Raw genomic sequence first — 21,020 nt, 5'->3', positions numbered from 1 at the left:
TCCACACAGAGCCCAGAATAGCATGGAGCATGAGCCAGGGATTCTGAGACAGACTGTAATCCAGCCTGCCTGCCTTTCATTCATTCATTCACTCAGCCCATGGGCCAGCTTCTCCCCTCTCCACTGACTGGGAGACTTCTGTTTCCAGTGAGTGACTCACAGGCACCCAAGTGATAAGCAGTGGGCATTCCCAGACAAGTGTAAGAGTTGGCACCAAAATCCGGTTGGGTGCCGAAAGGGTTAAATTATCCCCGCTTTGGAAGAGTTGCCATTTTGCCTGTCTTGCACACAAGAGAACACTGGAGGTCAGGGTCCCTCTGCTGAAGGGTAGACGCTGTCTGGGTGCCCAGCAAAGGAGCCTGGTTCAGCATAGCTCTCTGAGGATGCCACCCCTCCTGTTGACCTTGACCTTAGGAGTTTCTCTTCCTCCAGTAGAGTCTGTTCCTTCACCCACAACATGTGGCTTTGTGGAACTAGCCCCAAAGCTGGGTGCACAGCCTTCAGGATCTACTGGGTATAATAGTCCATCCATCATAAGCAACCCCCATCTTTTCTGTTGTCTTGAAGATTTAAGAAGAAAAAGCTCTTTAATAACTTAAGGTATGGGGGGGCAAGTATGTAAAACTGCACATTCTAGATAGCATGATACACTCTGTATACGGAGGTGAGCACAGTTTGGAGGGAAACACTGAATTTGAGATAAGGACTTACTCTGTCCAGGTCAACCTGAGAGGGCCTCCTCAAGGAGATGATACCTGAGTGTTACACCCTGAACACCTTCTTTTCCTGGGTTCACTCCCTTATTTCCCTGTAAGGGTTCTTTGGGGTCACCTCCCCAATAAAACACTGCATTCATTCACGTCCTCTTTTCAGGATTGCTTCTGGGGGAATTGGCTTAAGACTTCTGGTTTCTTAAACACCAAATTGATGTAACAGCCAAGATATTGCCATCACCCAGAGCTGTGCTCCAGAAATCCAGTTTGGAAAACTCCAGGGAGTGTGACCTCTAAAGCGCTTCCTGCTATAGCACTCCCTACTGTGCAAGGCAGGTGCGACCCAGCTGTGCTAAGAGTCTGGGCTTTTAAATTAAGCTTAGGTTCAGATTCCACATCCTACCAGCTGTGTGACCTTGGGTGATGTATTCCTCTTCTGTGGCTGCCGTGAGAGTACCATAACCTGGTATAGAAACTTATTTTCTCACAGTTCTGGATGCCAGACATGAGCTCCAAATTAAAATGTTAGCAGGGTCGGCTCCTTTTGTTGGTTTCTGAAGGCGAATCTTTTGCATTCTTTTCGCCCAGCTTCTGGTGGCCGCTGGCAATCCTCCATGCTCCCTGGCTTGTAGATTCATCACTCCAACCTCTGCCTCTGTCTCCACATGGCCTTCTCCCTGTGTGTATTTGCCTCTAAATTTCTGTCTTACAAGAAGAGTCATTGAGTTAGGCCAATCCAGTACAGCCTTCATTTAACTTAATTCCAACTGCAAAGACCCCCAGATAAGGTTACATTTACAGGTTCCAGGTCCTAGGACTTAAATGTATGTTTTGGAAGGCACAATTCAACCTATAACAGGCAAATTGTCTAACCTCTTTGGCTTCCCTTTCCTGTTTGGTAAAACACGAATGAAATGAGGCCATTAAGAGGACTGAATGCTAAAATATGAGTCAAAAGCTCAGCCCAAGTCCTGGCACACATTAAGCTCTTGGTCAATGGTGTTTGGCATTACTGGTGAGTGAAGATTATTAGTCAGAGCCTCCAGAGCCCTGGGTCTACTAGATGATCCCAGATCTTTCTAAGGATTTGCAATAAATGAGTTGTCATGCCAGTTACTGTCAAGCAGACACGTACTCATGTAGGACAGCACTGTCACCAACAATGATGGAAAAGCTCAGGGATTTCCTTCTGTGAGTTGGGAAATGGGGCACAGAAGGGAAGACCTGGAGCTCATTCCCATATATTCCTAGAGGTTTAGCTGAGGTTCTCGTGGAGAGAAAAAGGCATAGCACTGGGATCAAAGGGGTCAGGGTTTGAATCTCTGTGTAACCGTTTACTGTGGTTTTGTGTTCTTGGGCTAGTAGCACCTCTGGGCCCTGTTCCTTCCCCTCCCATGCCTGTGCTATGTCATCCATCTTATTATCCATTTTACATAATATCCATATTATTATCCATAATATATAATATCCTTATTATCCATAATCCATAATCCATAATATCCATATTATGTATTAGTGTGGCTAGCACAATACATTGTTCCTATTCTTTCAAATACAGTGTCTTCTCAAATCAATTAAGAAGGAGAAGAAAATATTTTATTTTATCTTCATTTTTTCCTTCTTTAATCTTCTTCCTTCCTTTATGTAGCTCTGAGCTACAACCTTTTCCTATAACCTTTTCCTTCTGAGCTATAATCTTTTTCTTCTCCCTGAAGATCTTTTAACATATTTTGTAGGGCAGGACTGCTGGTTATGAATTCCCTCGGTTTTTGTGTGTCTGGGAAAGTCTGCCTCTTTTTCTTTAGAGGGATAATTTTTCTAGATACAGAATTCTTGGTTGGTGGAGGTGGGAAGTGCAGAAAAACATGAACAAATTGGAGGTCATTACTGCAATCATCTACCTACTTAACCCCTCACAGCCTTTGACTTACTCATCACAGGACTGGGGGCTCTTCATTTCAGCTGCCCTGCAACTGGACATACGTCATAGTGGTGCCTGCCCTTACCTTTTGAATGGCTTTTTTTATTGACTTTTTTTTTCTTTTTCTTTTCTTTTTCTTTTTCTGCATCGGGGAAGGAAATCTCCACTTGATGAATCCTGCTTATGTCTCTGATGGAGAAGCAGAACTCAATTTCCCAGCTCCCCTTGCAGGTAGGACGTAAGTATGTGACATAGACCCTACCAATCAGAAGCAACCAAAGAGGAGTTGGCTTCAGAAGAAAGAAATTTGTAGCAGTCTTTGTACCTCCTGTTTAGCATCTCCAATGCTGGTGGTTGGAAGCAATAGGACCATGGGTGCAGCCCGTTCAATGGCATGTTATAATCATGGCTCCTGGCTGCATCATGTCCTATTTGATTCTTGGGCTTCCCAGGGATTGCATAAGCTAATGAATATCCATTAATACTCTCCTTTTATGCTTATGGGACTGAGGGTTCATTCTGCTCATTCTGTTCTTTTCTGGTCCTTATGCCATATGCAGGAAATTATAAAATTTTATTGAAAGATACTAGGAGCATAACAAATAACATGGAGAGGAGAAGGGAGTTGGGGAAAATTGGAAGGGGAGGTGAATCATGAGAGCTATGGACTCTGAAAAACAATCTGAGAGGTTTGAAGTGGCGGGGGTGTGGGAGGTTGGGGTACCAGGTGGTGGGTATTATAGAGGGCACAGATTGCATGGAGCACTGGGTGTGGTGAAAAAATAATGAATACTGTTATGCTGAAAATAAATTAAAAAAGAAAGAAAGAAAGATACTAAGGAAAATCTAAATATGTAGAGGAATGTATTATACTCACAAATAGGAAGACTCATTATTGTAAAGGTACCAGTGTTCCCCAAACTTGTCCATAGATTCCATAGAGTTAAAGTTCTGTCTTTCAAGAAACCTAACAAATGGATTCCAAAATAACTATGGAAAAGCAATGGACAGAGTATGACCAAGACATTCTTGAAGAAATCGTGCAAGGTGGGAGAACTGGTCCACCCAAATGTCAAATTTTTTTAACATATTGAATTGATATAATGTGATATTTATGAAGGAATAGACAAAATAACTAAGGAAACAGAAGGGAAAGCCCAGAACAACCACATGTAGGTAGAAATTCAATAGCATGGGATAGTGTCCTTAGGGGAAAGGGGGCTGATACTCGGAAAATTGGTTATCTATATGGAAAAGGATAAAATTAAATCCATCTCTCTTTTCCCCTCCCCTCCTCTTTTTTCTTCTTGTTTGTCCATAAGGGTAACGATTTTACCTATGACAAATATCCTTCCTAACTATCTTGAAAGTTTGAATAATTATAATAATACATGTTAAAGCCACCTGAAAGCAGCTAGGTACAAAAACCACAAGGACTGTGTTCATTTTATTCTCCACCGAAAGCCTAGCCCTTAGCATAGTGCCTGGAATGTAGTAGATGCTCCAGGAATATTGGCTGAAAAATATTCTATAATCATCACAACTCACACTGATAATCATCATCCTAAATACCGCCTCCCCCACTCCACTCCTTCTCCACACAGCAGGCCCCTTATGGTTCTGATTATGTGAATTGGGTCCAGGTGTCTCCAAAGTCAGAAAATAAACTCCACAATTATAAGCCAGACTGGAAGACAGTGATGTTTCTTGATGAGTAATCAAGTGGACCTGAGTGAGGAGGATCAGGTTCTGCCAGCAACCAGCCATTTATGGACAGAAGGAACTGAAGCCTGCTGCTGGTATTTTGAGAGAAAATCTTCCAAAATTCCAGGTGACAGTCACAGAAATACTGTTTTATGATTATACATTAAATACCAAGGTGAGGGTGGCATTTTCAATTGTGCACTAGTGATCTCTAGCAAGATTCTGAATGTATCATGTTGAAACTGGTATTTCGATGGACTACAGCAGAGTTGCCCAGTGGTGGTGGTGGTGGGCCATCCTGCTCTGGCATCATCCCTGGTCTCTCTCACTAGAAGTCAGTAACACTGTTTCCTCCTACGCAGTCAGGATCATCAAAAATGTCTCCAGATGTTGACAGATGTGGGGGATCTGTCTCCTGGTGGGAGATCACCCCTGCTGAGAGCTGCCAGACCAGAAAAATACTTCTAATGCTACTAAACTACCAAACCAGGAGCATTTATATGTATTGTGCCTTGGTAGGCAACAGGCACTGTGCTGGGGGTTTGGATTTGGAGTTCACAATAACTTCATAAGATGGGGAATATCCTCACCATTTTACAAATGAGGAAGCTGAAAGGACATGACTTGTTCCCGCTGAGTGACTGAATAATGAGTGAGTAGACCAACAGTCAGATGTGGGTCTTCCTCTTCCCAGCTGGAGCCCTGACTAGACCACTACACCATCTGCTCACAGATGAACCATGCAGGCAGACAGAAGTAGAGGCCCCAGACTGAAGATACTCCGAAGACTCTGAGAATAAGGTCCTACAGGCGAACCTCCCCAAAGCAAACCAAGAACCCCTGGCCAGGTTAAAGTTGGGGAACATAAGGATGGTTCTTTTCTCCGGACCAGCTCTGGGGAGACTCTGAAGACTCAAAGCTGAAAATGTCCTCCTGTTTTCAACCTGGTCCAGCATCTACATGGTCACAGCACTGCCTTTATTTTCCATGGCACTGTTCCTTGCTTCATGAGGGTTGGCATAGGGACCTGTTCCTTTCTGTACCTGCTGGTGCTGGACAGGTAATCAGTGTATGTTTGTTGAGTGAATGAAAGGAGGAGCACAGATAGTAAGGGAGAAGAGTGTATGTGACATCTCTTTGATCTCTCTCTTTTTTTTTTACTTTGTTTTTTAAAGATTTTTATTCATTTATTTGAGATAGAGAGCAGAAGCAGGGAGGAGGGGCAGAGGGAGAGGAAGAAGCAGACTGCCCACTGAACAGGGAGCCTGACATGGGACTCAATCCCAGGATCTTTGGATCAGGCGAAGGCAGACACTTAACCAACTTAGCCACACAGACACCCTCTTTAATCTCTTTTATAGCCTCCCTCTGTTCTGTCCTTTATTTGGAAGATGCATGGCCTAGACAATGCCAGTCACTGCTGGATTTCCAAGTCATCGCAGTTCTGAGAAGCAACATAACAGAATCCTAGTATTGGAAGGACACTTAGACATGACTTCATCCATATTCTCTCTGTTTGTGAATCATCCTGTAACATTTCTGACATGCCCATTAAACCCATTCCGTGGTTCATTTGTTCATCCAATTCTTTGAGTTTGCGGGGATGTCTGTTATTTGTCCATGTTGTTTGGGATGTCAGGGAAGACGATGATAATGACAGCGATGACCTTGGCATTCATCCTGTCTGTATTAAGTAATGGGCTGAACCAAAAGAAATCCTCAAATCAGTTTTACTGTGATAGTGTACTATCTCTTAACCGTCCAGAAGTAGGCAGGCCATATTGTAGGTAGGGCATTTTGCCGGAAGAGGTTACGAGGGACCCAGGCTCCTTCTGTTCCTTCTCTTACTTCCCAGGGTGTGGTCCTCTCTGGCAGGGCTGAAACTGGCTCAGGCTGTCTTGGCTACAAGAGGGGGAAGGGAGGGTGGTTACATGCATCACTTCTCATATCTTATTGGCTGGAACTTAGTCACATGGCCATTCCTACCTGCCAAGGAAGCTGGGAGATGTAGTCTCTAGCCTATGCTCAGCTTAAACTGGCTATGTGTGTTGTATTTTTTGAAAAAGGAAGGACAAATGTATACCAAAGATCAAGTTACAGTCTTTGCCATACAGCCAACTCCTTCATTCTTTCAGTTTACACATGAGAAAACTGAGGCCCAGGGAGAGCAAGTAGCTCATCTGAGGTCCCATAGTAAGGCAGTGGCAGTACAATTATTAAGGCCACGCATCTCTTAGTAAATCCTTATTACTCCTGCAGTGTATGGCTTCTGCTTTCCAGGAGAAGAATGTACTCTCCGTGATATAAATTATGCTATAGTTCGGTGGTCCTAGATCATTTTTTTGGTGGGGAGGTAACTATTGAAGATTTTAACTGTCTCCCCATAAAAATACTCAAATGTGTGTGCGAGCGCACACACACACACATACAAGGACAGTTTTAGAATGCTCATGACGACTCCTTATAAGGGTTTATAAGAATCCCTATAGACCCATGTGGGAACACAAAGAAACGCACCCCACGGATGCTGCATCTGGCAGCTACAGAGCCTTCCTTCTGATCCAGCCTGGTTCACGTTACAGCTAGAATTCTCTGCAAACACTTAATTTGAGGTCACCATGGAGCTACTATGCAAATTGTCTTAATGTGAGAAGGAGAAGCTCAGACTTGCTGGTCTACCAAGTTCCAAACTATGAAAATGCCTCCAGGGAAGTTTTATGATGCCAAGAAATGCAGACACACCACATTAGTAGCGATTTATGGACCCTTATTGTGTGCAAGCACACACACATACACACACACACAAAGACTCTTAACAATAAAAAGGTTACCCTTGAAATTACTATTTTTTTTTAAATCATTAGGGATAATTTGCTATCTCAGTGAGATGATTTCCAACCACAGAACTGGATGTGCAGACTGTGCCTTATCTTGGTATGCCACAAAACAACCTTTATCATTTTTTTGTTTATAATGTACAATGCTGCCAAACAGAACATATTGAAACCGAGTGCAAGCAGACGGTATTTACTCTAAGTGAACCAGAATCAAGTTTTAAATAAAATAGGCTTAACAGCAATGATAACAAAATCTGATCTAGCAGACTCAAAGAAATGGCTTGGCACACAAGACACCCTGCCCTGGGGAATCACATTAGCCTCTATGGCACGATCGTGTTACATAAAATTAAAGGTTACAGCCGCTGGATCCAAGCATGAATGCTTAATCATGTTCTCAGCGAGAAGAATAGCAGCCCCAGGAATTGACTCATGAAAGTTTAAGGCAGGAAAAGAGTCCCAGTTCTTGCTTCTGTGCTTATATTTGAGGTTCAAGAAGTAATGTAGACTCATGTGCTCAGTCCCTAGGAGAATCCCATAGACCGTAACTATCACGATCTTTCCAAAGTTGGCCTTCTGAGAGAGCCAGATAGGCTTGGTTCAGAGAAGCAGATGGCTTTTATTTTGCTTAATTATTTTTGCAAAGAGTTAGAAGACCATACTGAACCTTATCAGGATGTGAGCTGGGCGAGAGGGCAAGACCTGGAATTGGCTTCATCTGGAAAACAGCTGAAACCAGATTTAGCCATTCTCCCTTGAGGAGACTGGCCAGCACTTGACATTGACTAGGAGGTGGAGGAGAAATGTGCTTACTCCAAAATAATTCAGCCAGATTGTGTAGGTAGTACATGATCCATCCCTTCACGATAGGAGAATCATGATGAGGGTTTCAGAAAGCTCCCACTCTCAGCTGCCTGTGGAGTTCTGCGAGCCCAAGGCAAAGAATGCCTGGAACTGAGACCCCCTTAAAGCTTCCAGAGGGAACCCATCGTGCTGACAACTTCATGCTGGATTTCTGGCCTCCAGAGCAGTGAAAGAAACTATTTTTGCTGATTGAAGCCAGCAAGTTTGTGGTAACGGGTTGCAGCAGCTGTTGGGGAATGAATGCCAGAGCTGTGGCATGGAGGACAAGCCACTGGAATCCTCTGATCCCCTTTACCTCCTTCTGGAAGGTGGGGCTGATGGTCGCATTTCCTCCCGCCGGACAGTAAGGGCAGCGATGGGCTGTGAGACACGCCTTGCAAAATCAGTGACAATTTAGTGTCCACAAGTTCTTCTTCTTTTCTTTTTTTCCAAAATGAATTTTTTTTTTTACTGATTATTTAAAATAATGTGATTATAAAATACTTCATTATAAGAGCAATTATACAGTCGTACAAAAGCACTTGAACAATAGAAATAATCTGGACTTTCCAACTCCAGAAATGGCCACTATTCATATGTCCTTTCTCTCAGTTTTGATGTCATGTTTAATTTCTGGATTTAAGCTTTCAGGCACCACTTCTCAACCAGTAGGTCTTGGCATAGCTTGTGGGTCCTTTATTACAGGGACTATGATAACACCCACCTGCCAGGTTTGTAGTGAGGACTGCAAAGGGTAATTCACAAAGTACTTGAAATAATGGGGCCTGGTACTTTCTTGGTAAGTGAGGAGAGGAGAAGGGAAGGGGTTGCCTGCAGGGCCAAACATCCTTAAGGTGGTGGCCCAGAGCCTGGTGCGCAGATGGCGCTCCATACACGGGCACTGTTGTTGCTATTGTGGCCATTCTGCGTGCTGATCTGTGTTCTGGTGACATCCAACTGCTCTCAACTTCTGCAGGATACCCTTCTCTCTTGGCCTCAGGGACTTTGCAAAGGCTGTCTTCTCCCACTATGGCTGATTTCTCATTGCCCTTCTGGACTCAGCTTATGCACCATTTTTCTTGGGATGCCTTCTTTGGCCCGGAGTATGGTTCCGGGGCCTCCCCTCTGCCCTCACAGGCTATGCTTTTATAACCTCCACATTCCCTCCTGTCAAAAGTGTGACCCACTCTGCACTTGCTCTTGTCCCACACTAGACTTCTAAACTTCAGCTCCAGGAAAGCAGACTCTCTCTTATGGCTGGGTCTGTCTCCAGCACTTACCCAGGGCTTGGCCCACAGGAACTGTCCAGAAAACGCTTATCTGACAAAGGAGGAAGGGGAGGGAATGATGCTCAGACTCCTTTTTGGGAGGCCTTCAGGCTTCCCTGGCGCTTAGGGTTAGAACCAGTGTCTGCTGTGTTCTCACGGCCTTCTGGGCTTCCTTCTGCCACAACACAAACCCCTAGTCATAGTCTTTGCATGTGTGACTGTTAGTATATGTATTAGTCAGCTCTTTCTGTGATAATTCTGTGAAACAAACATCCCTCACACTCGAATCTCTGTGGCTTACAAAAAACATATTTTTCTTCATCATGAGCCCATGCTCCACTTTAAAATACATGTAGGTTTCAGGTCTACTCCTTGGATCTTTCATTCTGGGGTCAGAGGATCCCAGGGCCAGCTCTTCTCATGGTGGACAGCCACAGCACAAGAAAGCCAAAACCTGCTCCATCTCTTAAGGCCTTCACACACTCAGACCCTATGTACAGTCTCTTCCTCCTATACCCCACTGGCCAAAAAACTCCTATGGCAAAACCCCCATGGGCAGTGTGAGAGAAGTAGGAAAGGATAGGAAGAAAAGGAAGAATTGTGAGCAGTTAGTCCAGTTTACACAAGAGCTCATTACTGGAGATTATAGCTAACTCCTATTGTGCTTTTTAGGTTCAGGCACCAACATCAATTCATTTATTCCCCATATTAACCCTAAAAGGGGGAAGAACTATGATTACCCCCATTTTACAGATGAACAAACTGAAGTCAGAAGAAGTTAAGTAATTTGCCCAAGTTAACCTGCTAGAGAGTAGCAAAAGCGGGATATACCCTGAGCAGAGCAGGGCTTGGAACCCTGGCCTGTGACCATTTCCTCCCCTTGCCTCTTGAGGTACGTACAGGTTGTGTCTCTTTATTCTGCATTCAGTCTGTTACCTGGTGTAGACCAGCGACTCAATGAGGGCTTGTTGGTGGAATGAAAAGCAAGAAACGTTTACTGAGCATTTATTACATGCTAGGTATTCTTACCTGCTTCTGTAAATGGTTTCTGACATAATCCTCACAGCAATCCTGGGGAGTAACCATCCATCTCCACATTTCACAAATAAGGACTCCAAGGCTTATCCCATCCCAAGGCCTGGCAGTTTGGGCCAATCTTAAATCTAGCTGTATTGTGCCCGAAGGGGCTGAATCCATCTTTTCAGCTTTTCCACGTTGCCTCTGGCAGGTTTTTTTTTTTTTTTCTGTACTAGACAAGAGAGATATCCCGGGACCCCCTAAATGCCTGCAAGAAGGGGCAGGGATGACAGAAGGATGGGGAAGGGGGAAAGAAGATGGGGACTTCCACTCAAAAAGAACCCATATTTTCTATCAAATCACAGACAGTGGCTTAAGGTGTCCAGCAGATGGCAGGATGTGGCCAAAGATCCCCCGAAGCCAATCTGGCTGTTGGGTGGGACCGCACCTAGCGGGTAACCTGCGCGTCCCTCAGGAAGGGTCTCCCAGGGTCTGTGCTCGCCCCACTAGCCTCGGGGTGCACCCACCACACCCAGGACTTAGCACCCTGGGCCCGGGCTCCTCTCCTCTCCGGATCAGGGTTTCCCAGCTCCCGCTGCCAGGGACCCATGCACCCAAATTCGAACCCACCCATTCATCAAACTAGGAGGCCACACAATTCTGGGGAATCCCGAGGTGATTGTCCCGGCACTCCTGTCCTAGGGACAATGGTTTGAGGCAAACTACACTCATTTGGGTCCTTAGTTTCCCCATGTAGAACGAAAGGGGCTCTAAAAGGTCTAGACTTCCCTTTCATTCATTAAATATTTAGAAAAACATGAAAAGGAAAGGCGTCTTTTGGAGAATTAGTAGACGCACCACTGCCCGGGTGCCAGCCCGAATGGCAATTAAAGCCCAGTGAGGCTTCCTGGGGGCCTCCCTTGGCAGCCAGGACGGACTGAGAGCTTCTTTCCCTCCAAATTTCAGGGTACTTGACTCTAAAACGGGGAACAATGATTTTTCAAACGGTTGGATTGTTAAGAGGTGACGGAGAATGGTGCTTGTAAGGCGCTTAGGCTGGGCCTGGCACTTAGTAGGTGCTCACAATTGCTCACTGCGGGTCGGGAGCGCCCCTACTCCGGAATCGCGATTCCTTCGGGCCCGTCCTGCACCCCGCCCGGCCGCGCTCCACCCGCGGGGGCCCGCCGCGCCCCCTCTTCCGGGCGTCCCCCCACCCCCCCGGCCCTGGCTGCGCTCGCCCCCCGCCCCTTTCCTCCTTCCCTTCCTCCTCCTCCTCCTCCTCCGCCCGCCGCGCAGCCTCCCGTCCCCCGCCCGCTGCAGCCGGCTAGGAGCGCGGCAAGGTGGCCAGTGGCCGGCGGCGCGGGGAGCTCCGGGTTTCCGGGCGGGGCGGCGGGGGCGCCCGCAGGAGGGGGCGCGGCGGGCGTGCGAGCGCAGCGGGGGGCGCCGGGAGGAGGGGGCGCGGCGGTCGCGGTCCCGCCCCTGCGCGGCGCTCGGCCCCCTCCGACTGGCGCGCGGCTGCAGCCTGGGCTGGGCACTCGCAGCGCGTCCCGCGTCCGGCTCCCGCGTCCGGCTCCCGCGTCCGGCTCCCGCGTCCGGCTCCCGCGTCCGGCTCCCGCGTCCGGCTCCCGCGTCCGGCTCCCGGCTCCCCACTCCACGCCGCACGCCGCCCGCCGCTCGCAGCTCGCTGCTGGCTCCCCGCGGCCGGGCATGTAGCGGCGGTCAGGCGCCGCGGCGGAATATGGGCGGGAACCACTCCCACAAGCCCCCCGTGTTTGACGAGAATGAGGAAGGTAAGAGGCGAGGGGCGCACCCCTCCTTCCCCCTGCGCGGCGCGCTGCTTCTGCCGAGGTTCCTCCTCTGTGCCGCTGCCCCTCCGGGCGGGCGCGCAGAATCGGACAGCGGGTACAGCCCAGCCTTCACTTGGAGAGCGGAAGGAGGAGCTGCCTGGGACGCAGGTCGGATGCTGCTCGGCTCCAGCTCCCCAAGCCCCGGTCTGCTTCAGAGCTGGAGGCTCAGGGAGGTGGCCTGTGCGTGTGCGTGTGTGTGTCCACGATGCGTTTGGTTTCCTGCACAGGAAGGTTCCAGGCTGCTCTCCTTCTTGGCCCAGGACAGCCTAGGGAAACTTTTCTTGTTTCAACTCTGTGACTCCAAGAAGGCGTCCCGCTTGTGGCAGCCTCCCTGGCGGAGCCGGTGGTGTAGGATGTCCAGCCTCATCTGAACTCCAGGGCTGGGCTTCCCTGTGGCTCAGGTCCCTAGAGCTCAGTACTTGAACTGGCCAAACGCCATTTCCAGCGCTGTGTGTCCTGGGCAACTTGCTTAACCTCTCTGAAACCTTTATTTCTTCACCCATGAGATGAGTATTATGATACCACCTACTACCCTAGAACAAGGGATTGTTTGAAACTTAACCACTGGTTATCCATGTGAGAAGTGCCTTATAACTGTAATCAGTACAGTATTGCTGGTTATCTGTTAACTCTGCCTTTAAAAGCTTGGTTTCCTAATGCTTTGGTTTCTCTGGTGTTCACCTGGCCCCATGCAAGAGTAGGATGTACTGAGCACATACTATGTGCTAGGCACTGTATTAGGGCTTTGTATGTGTTCTCTCCATCCTCACAGCAACCAGATGAGGCAGGTACTTCTGTTGTTCGTTTTGCAATTGAAGAAAGCAATGGGGCCAGTCATAGCTCCTAAGGAGCAGAGCTGGCTTGGGGGTTGAACAGCCCTTCCCCAGACACGGTGCTTATCACCACCCAGGCGGAGGCTTGTGGACACAGATCATGGTTTCTAGAATGGCCGAGGCTGTGGGTGGTAGTCACGTGCTGGCCCAGACAGTCCCTCTCAAAAGGCTACGTGAAGATAGTTAACACAATTTAAGTGGGTTGGCCCTGTATGGTGCTCTCCTAAAGGAGTTCCTGTCTAATGGCACCAAATAGAATAAGCCATGACCATCCGTGGTGATAAGGGTGGTGCGTGGGGCCAGTGAAGGCCCCTGGGCACCCAAGGAGACCAGAGGCTTTCCTTGTTCTTTAGTCTGGGGCACAGGCAGGTGGGGAGGCAGGCAGGGATAGAGGAGACGTAGGCAGGGTGGTGGTGGAGGCCTTTGGGCGTCCCAGGAAGAGTCGGGACACATGCTGTTGAACTTGACCCTGGCCGAGTTTACACTAACCCTGACCTTCTCCATGGAAGTTAAAGGGCTCTTGAAATCAGTGTTTGTAGGTGTGCTCTGTTATGGGACAGCCTCCTGTGGTGGCTCTGGGACAGGCTTGTCCCCTTTTTGAAGCACTTTTGTCCTTTGAGATTACAATCAAGGCTGTTCATGTCCCATGAGAAGATATATACTCATTGACAGGTGGGGAGCATGACTTGCATCAAAAACCTTCTATTTGCAAGAAGTCAAAACTCTCCTGTCTATTTTGGTGAAGGGATCTGTATTAGTCTTCTCAGACTGTCATAACACAATACCACTGATGCTTAAACGACAGAATTTGTTGTTGGTGGTGGCCTCAAAGACAGAGATGTTTTCTCACTGTTCTAGAAGCCAGAAGTCCAAGATCATGGTGCTGTCAGGAGAGCTCCCTTGCTGCTTTCCTCCGTGTGCTTGAGGAGCTGGAGAGAACTGTCTGGTGTTTCTTCCTTTTCTTACGTGAATACCAGTCCTATCAGATTAAGGCCCCACCCTTATGACCTCACTTAACATCTATCTCCATAAAGGCCCTATCTCCAAAGGTAGTCACAACTGAGGTTACAACTTCTCCATGAAGTTTGGAGGGGACAACCCCTGAGCCCATAAGGGGAGCATTTGTGAAAGCCATGGACTGCCTTCATAGATGAAAGCACAAATGTACATATCAACTCCAATAATTATAGGGGTTCATGCGTCCAGACTGGATCAAAGGTCATATTTTTGGTAATTTTCAAAGCATTTGTCTTTCTTTTATTTGCAGAGGAAATTTGCCTCCCTTATATGGACATCTGTCTCTCTCCTTTATCCCAGAAAACATGCTTCAAAATATTGATTGGCAAAATAGTTATATCTGGTGTAACCAAATTTTTGATTTTCCTGCTGTTGTTCCTCATTCCAAAAGCAGATTGTACCCAAGGTTAACTGCCTGTTTCAGGGCTCCTGAAGTACAAGGTTAGGACTCACCTCATTTTGCCAGCTTCCAGCCCAGTGAAACATTAACTTGTTTGATTTTGCCAGCATATCTCTTGTATATTTTCCTGTGCAAGTAAAGCTCTGTTATTTGCCACCAATTAATTCATTTATTCTGTAGGCATTGGCCGATGATTTTTTTTTTTTTTTTTTTTTTGCACCAACCCCTGTGCCTACCAGGAATATGGAGAAGATGAAGGCAAATATCCTAATCCTCAGGGGGCTTCCAGAGCAAATAAATACCCAGGACAATGCAGGGAGCTCAGAGAACCTCTAGGTAACATAGAGGAGGGTCCTTAATCCTGGGGTAGGGAGGAGGGACAGAGAAGACTTCCCCTTTGTGTTGAGTCTTGTGCAAAGGGCAGGCATTACCAGTAAGGAGGGGTTGGTAGAGATGGGGAAGGGTGTGTTAGGAGGAGGGAACAGAATGTGCAAAGCCAGATGGTAAAGGGTAAGCAGGGCTCACTGGGGACATTATTGGGTGTGGTTAGTACTCCTGCAGTGTTGGGTGTGAGGCTGAAAGGCATGGAGATGAACCCCAAGTGCTGAACCAACCTTAAAGGGCCAAGTGGTTATGTGTTTGGACTTGACTGTGGAGACATCTGGAGTCACTGAAGAATTTTAAGCAGGGGAATGACATGGTCCAGTGAACTCACATGCCCTTCCAAACCAGAGCTGTTGGGTGGTTGAAGATGTAAACACCTACCTGGGCAAAAACAAGTCTGGTTTGTAAGTAATTTAATACTAAACTGTAGCTGAAAGTTTGCACTGCATAACTGTATCATGCCCATCTCCATTCAGATGGCAAAAGTTTAACTTGCATCCAGGTAATATTAACAACTAACTTCCTGACACAATGCATGGGCTACTTTTCATGCCTAATTTGGAATCATCACAACTTGGCCTGGGGAGGTCTCAGAATCTGCTTCATATTAGAGCTGTAACTGAATCGGGGACCGCAGGAAAGGCCTGTGTTGCCTGTGTGTGGGTGAGCTGAGACTCACACCCAGGTCTGCTGAACTCCAGAGGTGGGCACCTAATAGTGTTCTCTGTGCCACTGCTGGAGGCCTAGGGGAAATGCGACTCTCACAGATGGATACGGCTGTGCACAGCGAGCCTGGCACTCAGGTCAGGCTCTGCCACGTCACGCCATGGGGCTCTTAGCGCAGACCTTGATAGGATGGTAGTAGCAGTGCATTCTGACAATACCTGCTCATTTATGATAACCATCTCACATGCCATCTTCAAAGAGCATTTGTTGGGCAGTCACATCGTAATATAGCTTCTGGGAGTGAAAACAAAATCTTCTCCCCTTCCAAATTCATGTCAAAATTGCGTTTAAGTGGCTTTCCCCCAACACAGTCCTTATCCATATTGGGACATTTTTGTATAAGCCTTCACCATCCCCCCTACCCCTGCTGGCAGATATAAGGTTTCTGCTTTTTTCTCTTAGCACTGTATTTAAAGTGGCTTAGGTTGCAACGGTGTCTTCAGAGGCAGTTTAATGGGCTGTAGTATTCCATCAAATGGGACTCTTATAATGTACTTAAATATTTTCTTGTTAGACATTTAGGCTGCTTTCATTATTCCATCTTTATAAATAAGTTGCTTGAAAATTTTGTATATTTTTCCCCCTTCTCTTGGAGGAATTCATGGGGCACCTGGGTGGCACAGTCAAGTTAAGCATCTGACTCTTGATTTCAGCTCAGGTCATGATCTCAGGGTTGTGAGATCAAGCTGGGCGTCGGGCTCCCTGCTGGGCATGGAGCCTGCTTAAGATTCTCCCTCTCCTCTTGTGTGTGTGTGTGTGTGTGTGTGTGTGTGTGTGTGTGTGTGTTTCTGTATGCGCACTCTCTCTCTCTCTCTCTCTCTCTCTCAAATAAATACCTTAAAATAAAGCGTAAGGGGAGGGATTATTGGATCCAAGGGACTTAATATTTTTTAGAACTCCAGAAATATGTTGTAAATTAAGTTTCCAAAGGGTTTTTTAAATCAGTGTTCTATAAATTTATGGCTGGCACCCACACATTTGGGGGTATTGATTTAACAAGCTCTGGGTATTCTCATTTTAGAATGTCATAGATTAAAGGGTCATTTAAGCGTTATTTCTACATTATTATTGGTCCAGGTAACTTGACATGCAGCTCAGATCATGAAAACATCTTGGTCTAACCAAATCTGCAATAAAAGTTGCTTTCCTCTGGAAATATTCAGACACCCAAGGCAATTAAAGAACCCCCGCTCCCAATGTTGTATTCATACTTCACCTGGAGACAGGTGTCTCTGTCATTTGTGATTCACAAAGTGGTTGGCGTCTCTGCTGCAGGCTTTACTCCTGACTTTGCTTCAAATTTTTTAATACTCTGGGTAAACTCATTCATGTTACATCCTGGTTTTCATAACATGTAACAGCTATGGCTTGGGCATAAGGTAGAAACCAAAAATATTCCGAGAAAGCTCCGAATTGCGTGGAATAAACTTTGTTCAGATAATGAGAGTCCCTACAGAGGTAGAGGCTGGACAGGTGCCATGGAAGGGGTGCGGGCTTAGGGGCTCACTTTTCACAGCTGCATCAGGCACCTGCCTATTTCATGCAGGAGTCTAGGATGTAAACCTTCGATGTCAAGATCTAGACCTCATTGGAAAATGCATCCTGATTTGTCTTCTATGCTAGGAGATGGGTGGGTTAAGAAAATAGCCATAAATCAGTATGAGATTGTTTAGTAGAAATGAATGGTAAGATCCATCTCTACCTTTGAACACTCATAGAAAATGGGTATGAAGTTTTTGAGCTTAAAGCACATGTCAGTCTGCTCTATGAAGTCAGACAGGTGTATACAAACTACTGTATTTCTTTGAGTCTAAGGCACTCATTTTGCCATGTTTGAAATCTCTGAACAGGGGATGCAGTTTGGTAGTTTTATTATTTGCATGTGGTCATAGCTGTTCACGTGCTCGTGGTTTATAATAAGTCTAAAAGAGCTTTTTTCAAGGGACTGGAAAGAATCACATCGTAGATTCATTGGCAGCCTTTCCCTCTTTTTTTTTTTTTTTTAAAGATTTTATTTATTCATCTGACAGACAGAGATCACAAGTAGGCAGAGAGGCAGGCAGAGAGAGAGGAGGAAGCAGGCTCCCCACTGAGCAGAGAGCCCGATGCCGGGCTTGATCCCAGGACCCTGAAATCATTACCCGAGCCGAAGGCAGAGGCTTACCCCACTGAGCCACCCAGGCACCCCCAGCCTTTCCCTCTTAATGGTATATAAAACGATGGTGCATTTAGTATGTGGGTAGCTGAGATCAGGTGCCACCTGGCACCTGATGGCAGGTGAGCCTCCTTCAGTTAACCAACATGAGGTCTTTGGAAGGGAATTACCTGGTTCTGGTCACTTCTCACCACCTCCATCACTACCACCTGGTCCAAGCCGTGGTCACATCTCCTGCTTAGATTATTACAGTAGCCTCCCTAACTGGTCTTGTTTTTGCTCTTTCTCTACTCAGCATCACCTCACTGCAGCATCAGAGTGATCCTCCAAAAGTGGGCGGGGGGCATGTCAGTCCCAGCTCCACCTCCACTCCTTCTGCCTTAGCAACATGTAAAAACAGAAGTCCTCATAGATGCCCGTCAAGCCCAGCCTCTTTGACCCCATCTCCTTCCTTTCTCCAGCCCACCTGCCTCCTTCCTGCCCCCTCAGATATACAGACACACTTATACTATAGCCCAGCACCTGCTACCCGTGCCCACAGGGCTTCTCCTGCAGGACCAGCTCCCTCACCTCTACTCTGTCTTCACACAAATGTCTTCACCTTCCTTGTGAGGCCTTCGCTGACCACCCTACTTATGATGGCGTGCCTGACCCACCTTCCTGGCCTTCCTTTGCTTCATAGCTATTCTCATCATCTCTCATATCATTTGTTTTACTTATTCCCTTAGTTATAGTCCGTCTTCCGCCGTGTGGTCACAAGGCTTCAAGCGGGCTCTGTCATTGTGGGGACCCTACAACCTTGAGGCTCAGAGCCTTATAACTCTGAGTATAGAAAAGGGAGCCTCTTTTTTCATAGTTGCTGCAGAAAAAAAAAAAAAAAAAGTCCCAGGGTTTATTTTGATCAGTTGTGGTTAAGTCTTGAGCATTCTTGAACTGATCACCGTGACCGGGGAGAAATGAGGCTCTCCGTGGCCAGGCTGGGTCGCATGCCTACCCTCTGATCCTGGGGATGGGGTTGGCACCCCTTGAGGCATGTGGACTAAGAAAGTCTGGGAAGGATTTTTCCAAGGAGTAGTGGGGTATGAAGAGAAGAAGGGCAAGTGAAGCAAACAGAAGCATCCACACAGTCCCTGTCTTCTCGTGTTCCTTGATACATGGTTTGGAACACTTGGCTCATTTCGGTTGTTTGACTGCATGCCCATCTTCTGCACTAGACCGAGACCTCCAGAAGAGCAGCAAGCATTTCTTTTTCACCTTTGTGTCTGCAAGGCCTGGAACAGGGCCCGTGAAGGCACACAGCTGTTGGTGGAATGCAAGAGGAGAGTAGTCGCTTAGTGGGGCTTTTGAGAAACAAATGTAGAATGTTCACACTTATCACCACTAAAGTTAGTTTGGAGAAGGTTCCTTGGATTTGAATCCAGAATGACCTTTCGACGCTGTCCCTCAATTTTACCCTTGAGACTTGCTTGGGTAGACAGGGGTCTGCCGAGTGAGTTCTATTCTGCCAACAGCTTGGTGGGCCCCAGTTATGATGCATAGAGAGCTCCTGAGAGATTTCCCCAAATGTCAACCTGTAAAGTTAATGGAGATCAGACTCTTGCATATCACGATGCGGGATATCACTTCTCTTCCCACTGAGAGAGAAGGCGGAGATGGTTCTCGTTCCTTTCTGGGTAAGACCAATTCCTGTTTTATGGGACAGCAGAAGGGTGGAGAGACGGATGATGGCTTTCCCACGATATGAGCTGGAGTGAAGAGGGTGTTAAGATGGAAACAGGATTTATGTTGAGTCTTGAGGGAAGGGTTTAAATGCCTTAAGAGAAAAAGGATTGGTATTTTAGGAGGATCAAACAGCATAAGCTAGCACTGAGCTTAGGCATTTTCCTGAGAGAATTAGAAGGAACAAAATATTCTTAGCAGTACTCAGTTGTCTAAAATCTGGGCCCAGAGCAATTGCAGATGGAGATGGAGAAACTTCTAGAAAGAGCGGCGAGGGTCCCAACACCCCAGTGGAATGAATATTCCAGTGCAGGAAACAATGAGGCCTCCTCTTCCTTGCGGTAATCTTAGAGTTCCTCAAGACTGAGCCCTTGGGCCTCCAGCTCGGTCCTCTGTCCTATCTCTCTGCTGATCTTGTCACCCCCGCATGCCCAGTCACCCCACATCAGTCCGGGTGCCATCAGGAGCTCCAAGCAAGCCACGCTGGTTTTCAGAAAGGGAACGTGTCATACAAAGAATTCATCTTGTAAAAAGGCTAACTCTGAAAAGGACTTGGAGAAGACTCTAGGAGTACCAAGGTAGTAGCTGTAGCAGTACGGCTGCTCCTGGCAGCGCTGAGGGTGAGGGAGCCAGCAAGGCACTCAAGACCTGGAAGAGGGCCCTCCTGTCTGGTCAGGCTGCGTTTCAGATCTTGTTGGAGAGTGCCTGGTGGCTAGAGGAGCAGGCAGCCTGTAGGGGGCTGGAACTTTCTGGAAGGTGAAGCTCATCCATGAGAGCCACTGAGGGGAGGGCTGCCAGCCCCCCTGCACACTTGCTGGGTGACAGGTGGACAACCAGGTGGGGGAAGGGAAGTGTCTTCCACGCTGGTCTGGCAGGGCCTCTCTTGCGCCCTCTGTTGGCAGTACCTAGCGGGAAGCCAGCTGGCGATGCAGAAATGTCCGTGGAGTCTTGCCCCAGTGCCACAGAGCAGTGGGTCTGGAGCTAAGGGACAATATGTTAATAACTGGTGCCTGCTTCTTTCTTTTAGCAGTGACTCAGTAATTTATTTCCTTCATTCGTATTTCTCCTATGGCCTCCAGACCTGTGTTTCAATATGTAATTCCACTCGGATGTCTCAAAAGAATACCTCAAATTCAGAAGAACCTGGGGCACCTGGCTGGTTCAGTTGGTTAAGCCCTGGACTCTCGATTTCGGCTTAGGTCATGATCTGGGGGTCATGGGTAGAGCCCCAGGTTGGGATCTGTGCTCAGCTGGGCGTCTGCTTGTCTCTCCTCCGCCCCCTTTGCATCGCCCCCAGCACAGTCTCTCTCTTTCTCTAATAAATAAAATAAAATCTGTAAACACACAAACAAAACCCAAAGCCCAGAATAACCTCAGTCAAACCCACGTGCTTCCAGAGTCTCCTAGCTAAGTGTGTAGTACCATCGTCTATCCAGTTGCAGAAGCCCAAACACCTCATTTTCCTCAGCTCTTCCCTCTGCCTTCCTCCCACAAGTCCAGTTAGGCACCTGGCTATGTGGATTTTACCTCCCAAGTCTCTTCCAAATCTGCCTAGTCTTTCCATCCACAGTGCTGCCACCTCCACTCAAGCACCACCCCTCAGGGGACCCGCCCAGGCAGCCTCCCACCCAGACTC

The 21,020-nt window shown here is 47.3% G+C and overlaps 1 protein-coding gene across 1 annotated transcript in view; it reads left to right on the top strand.

Annotated features, from left to right (window-relative positions):
- The first annotated feature begins 11,814 nt into the window (after nucleotides 1-11,814).
- Nucleotides 11,815-21,020, top strand: part of STK32B (serine/threonine kinase 32B) — a 408,749-nt gene continuing 399,543 nt past the window's right edge. The window contains exon 1 of the mRNA XM_032333810.1: nucleotides 11,815-12,093. Coding sequence (XP_032189701.1) covers nucleotides 12,042-12,093 — 52 coding nt within the window. The 5' untranslated portion in view covers nucleotides 11,815-12,041. The remainder of the gene's footprint in view (nucleotides 12,094-21,020) is intronic.

This window comes from Mustela erminea, chromosome 2, assembly GCF_009829155.1.
Source record: "Mustela erminea isolate mMusErm1 chromosome 2, mMusErm1.Pri, whole genome shotgun sequence".
In the NCBI taxonomy this organism is placed as follows: Eukaryota; Metazoa; Chordata; class Mammalia; order Carnivora; family Mustelidae; genus Mustela; species Mustela erminea.
The sequence above is the reverse complement of the archived record's forward strand: the minus strand, read 5'-3'. Positions and strand labels throughout refer to the sequence as shown.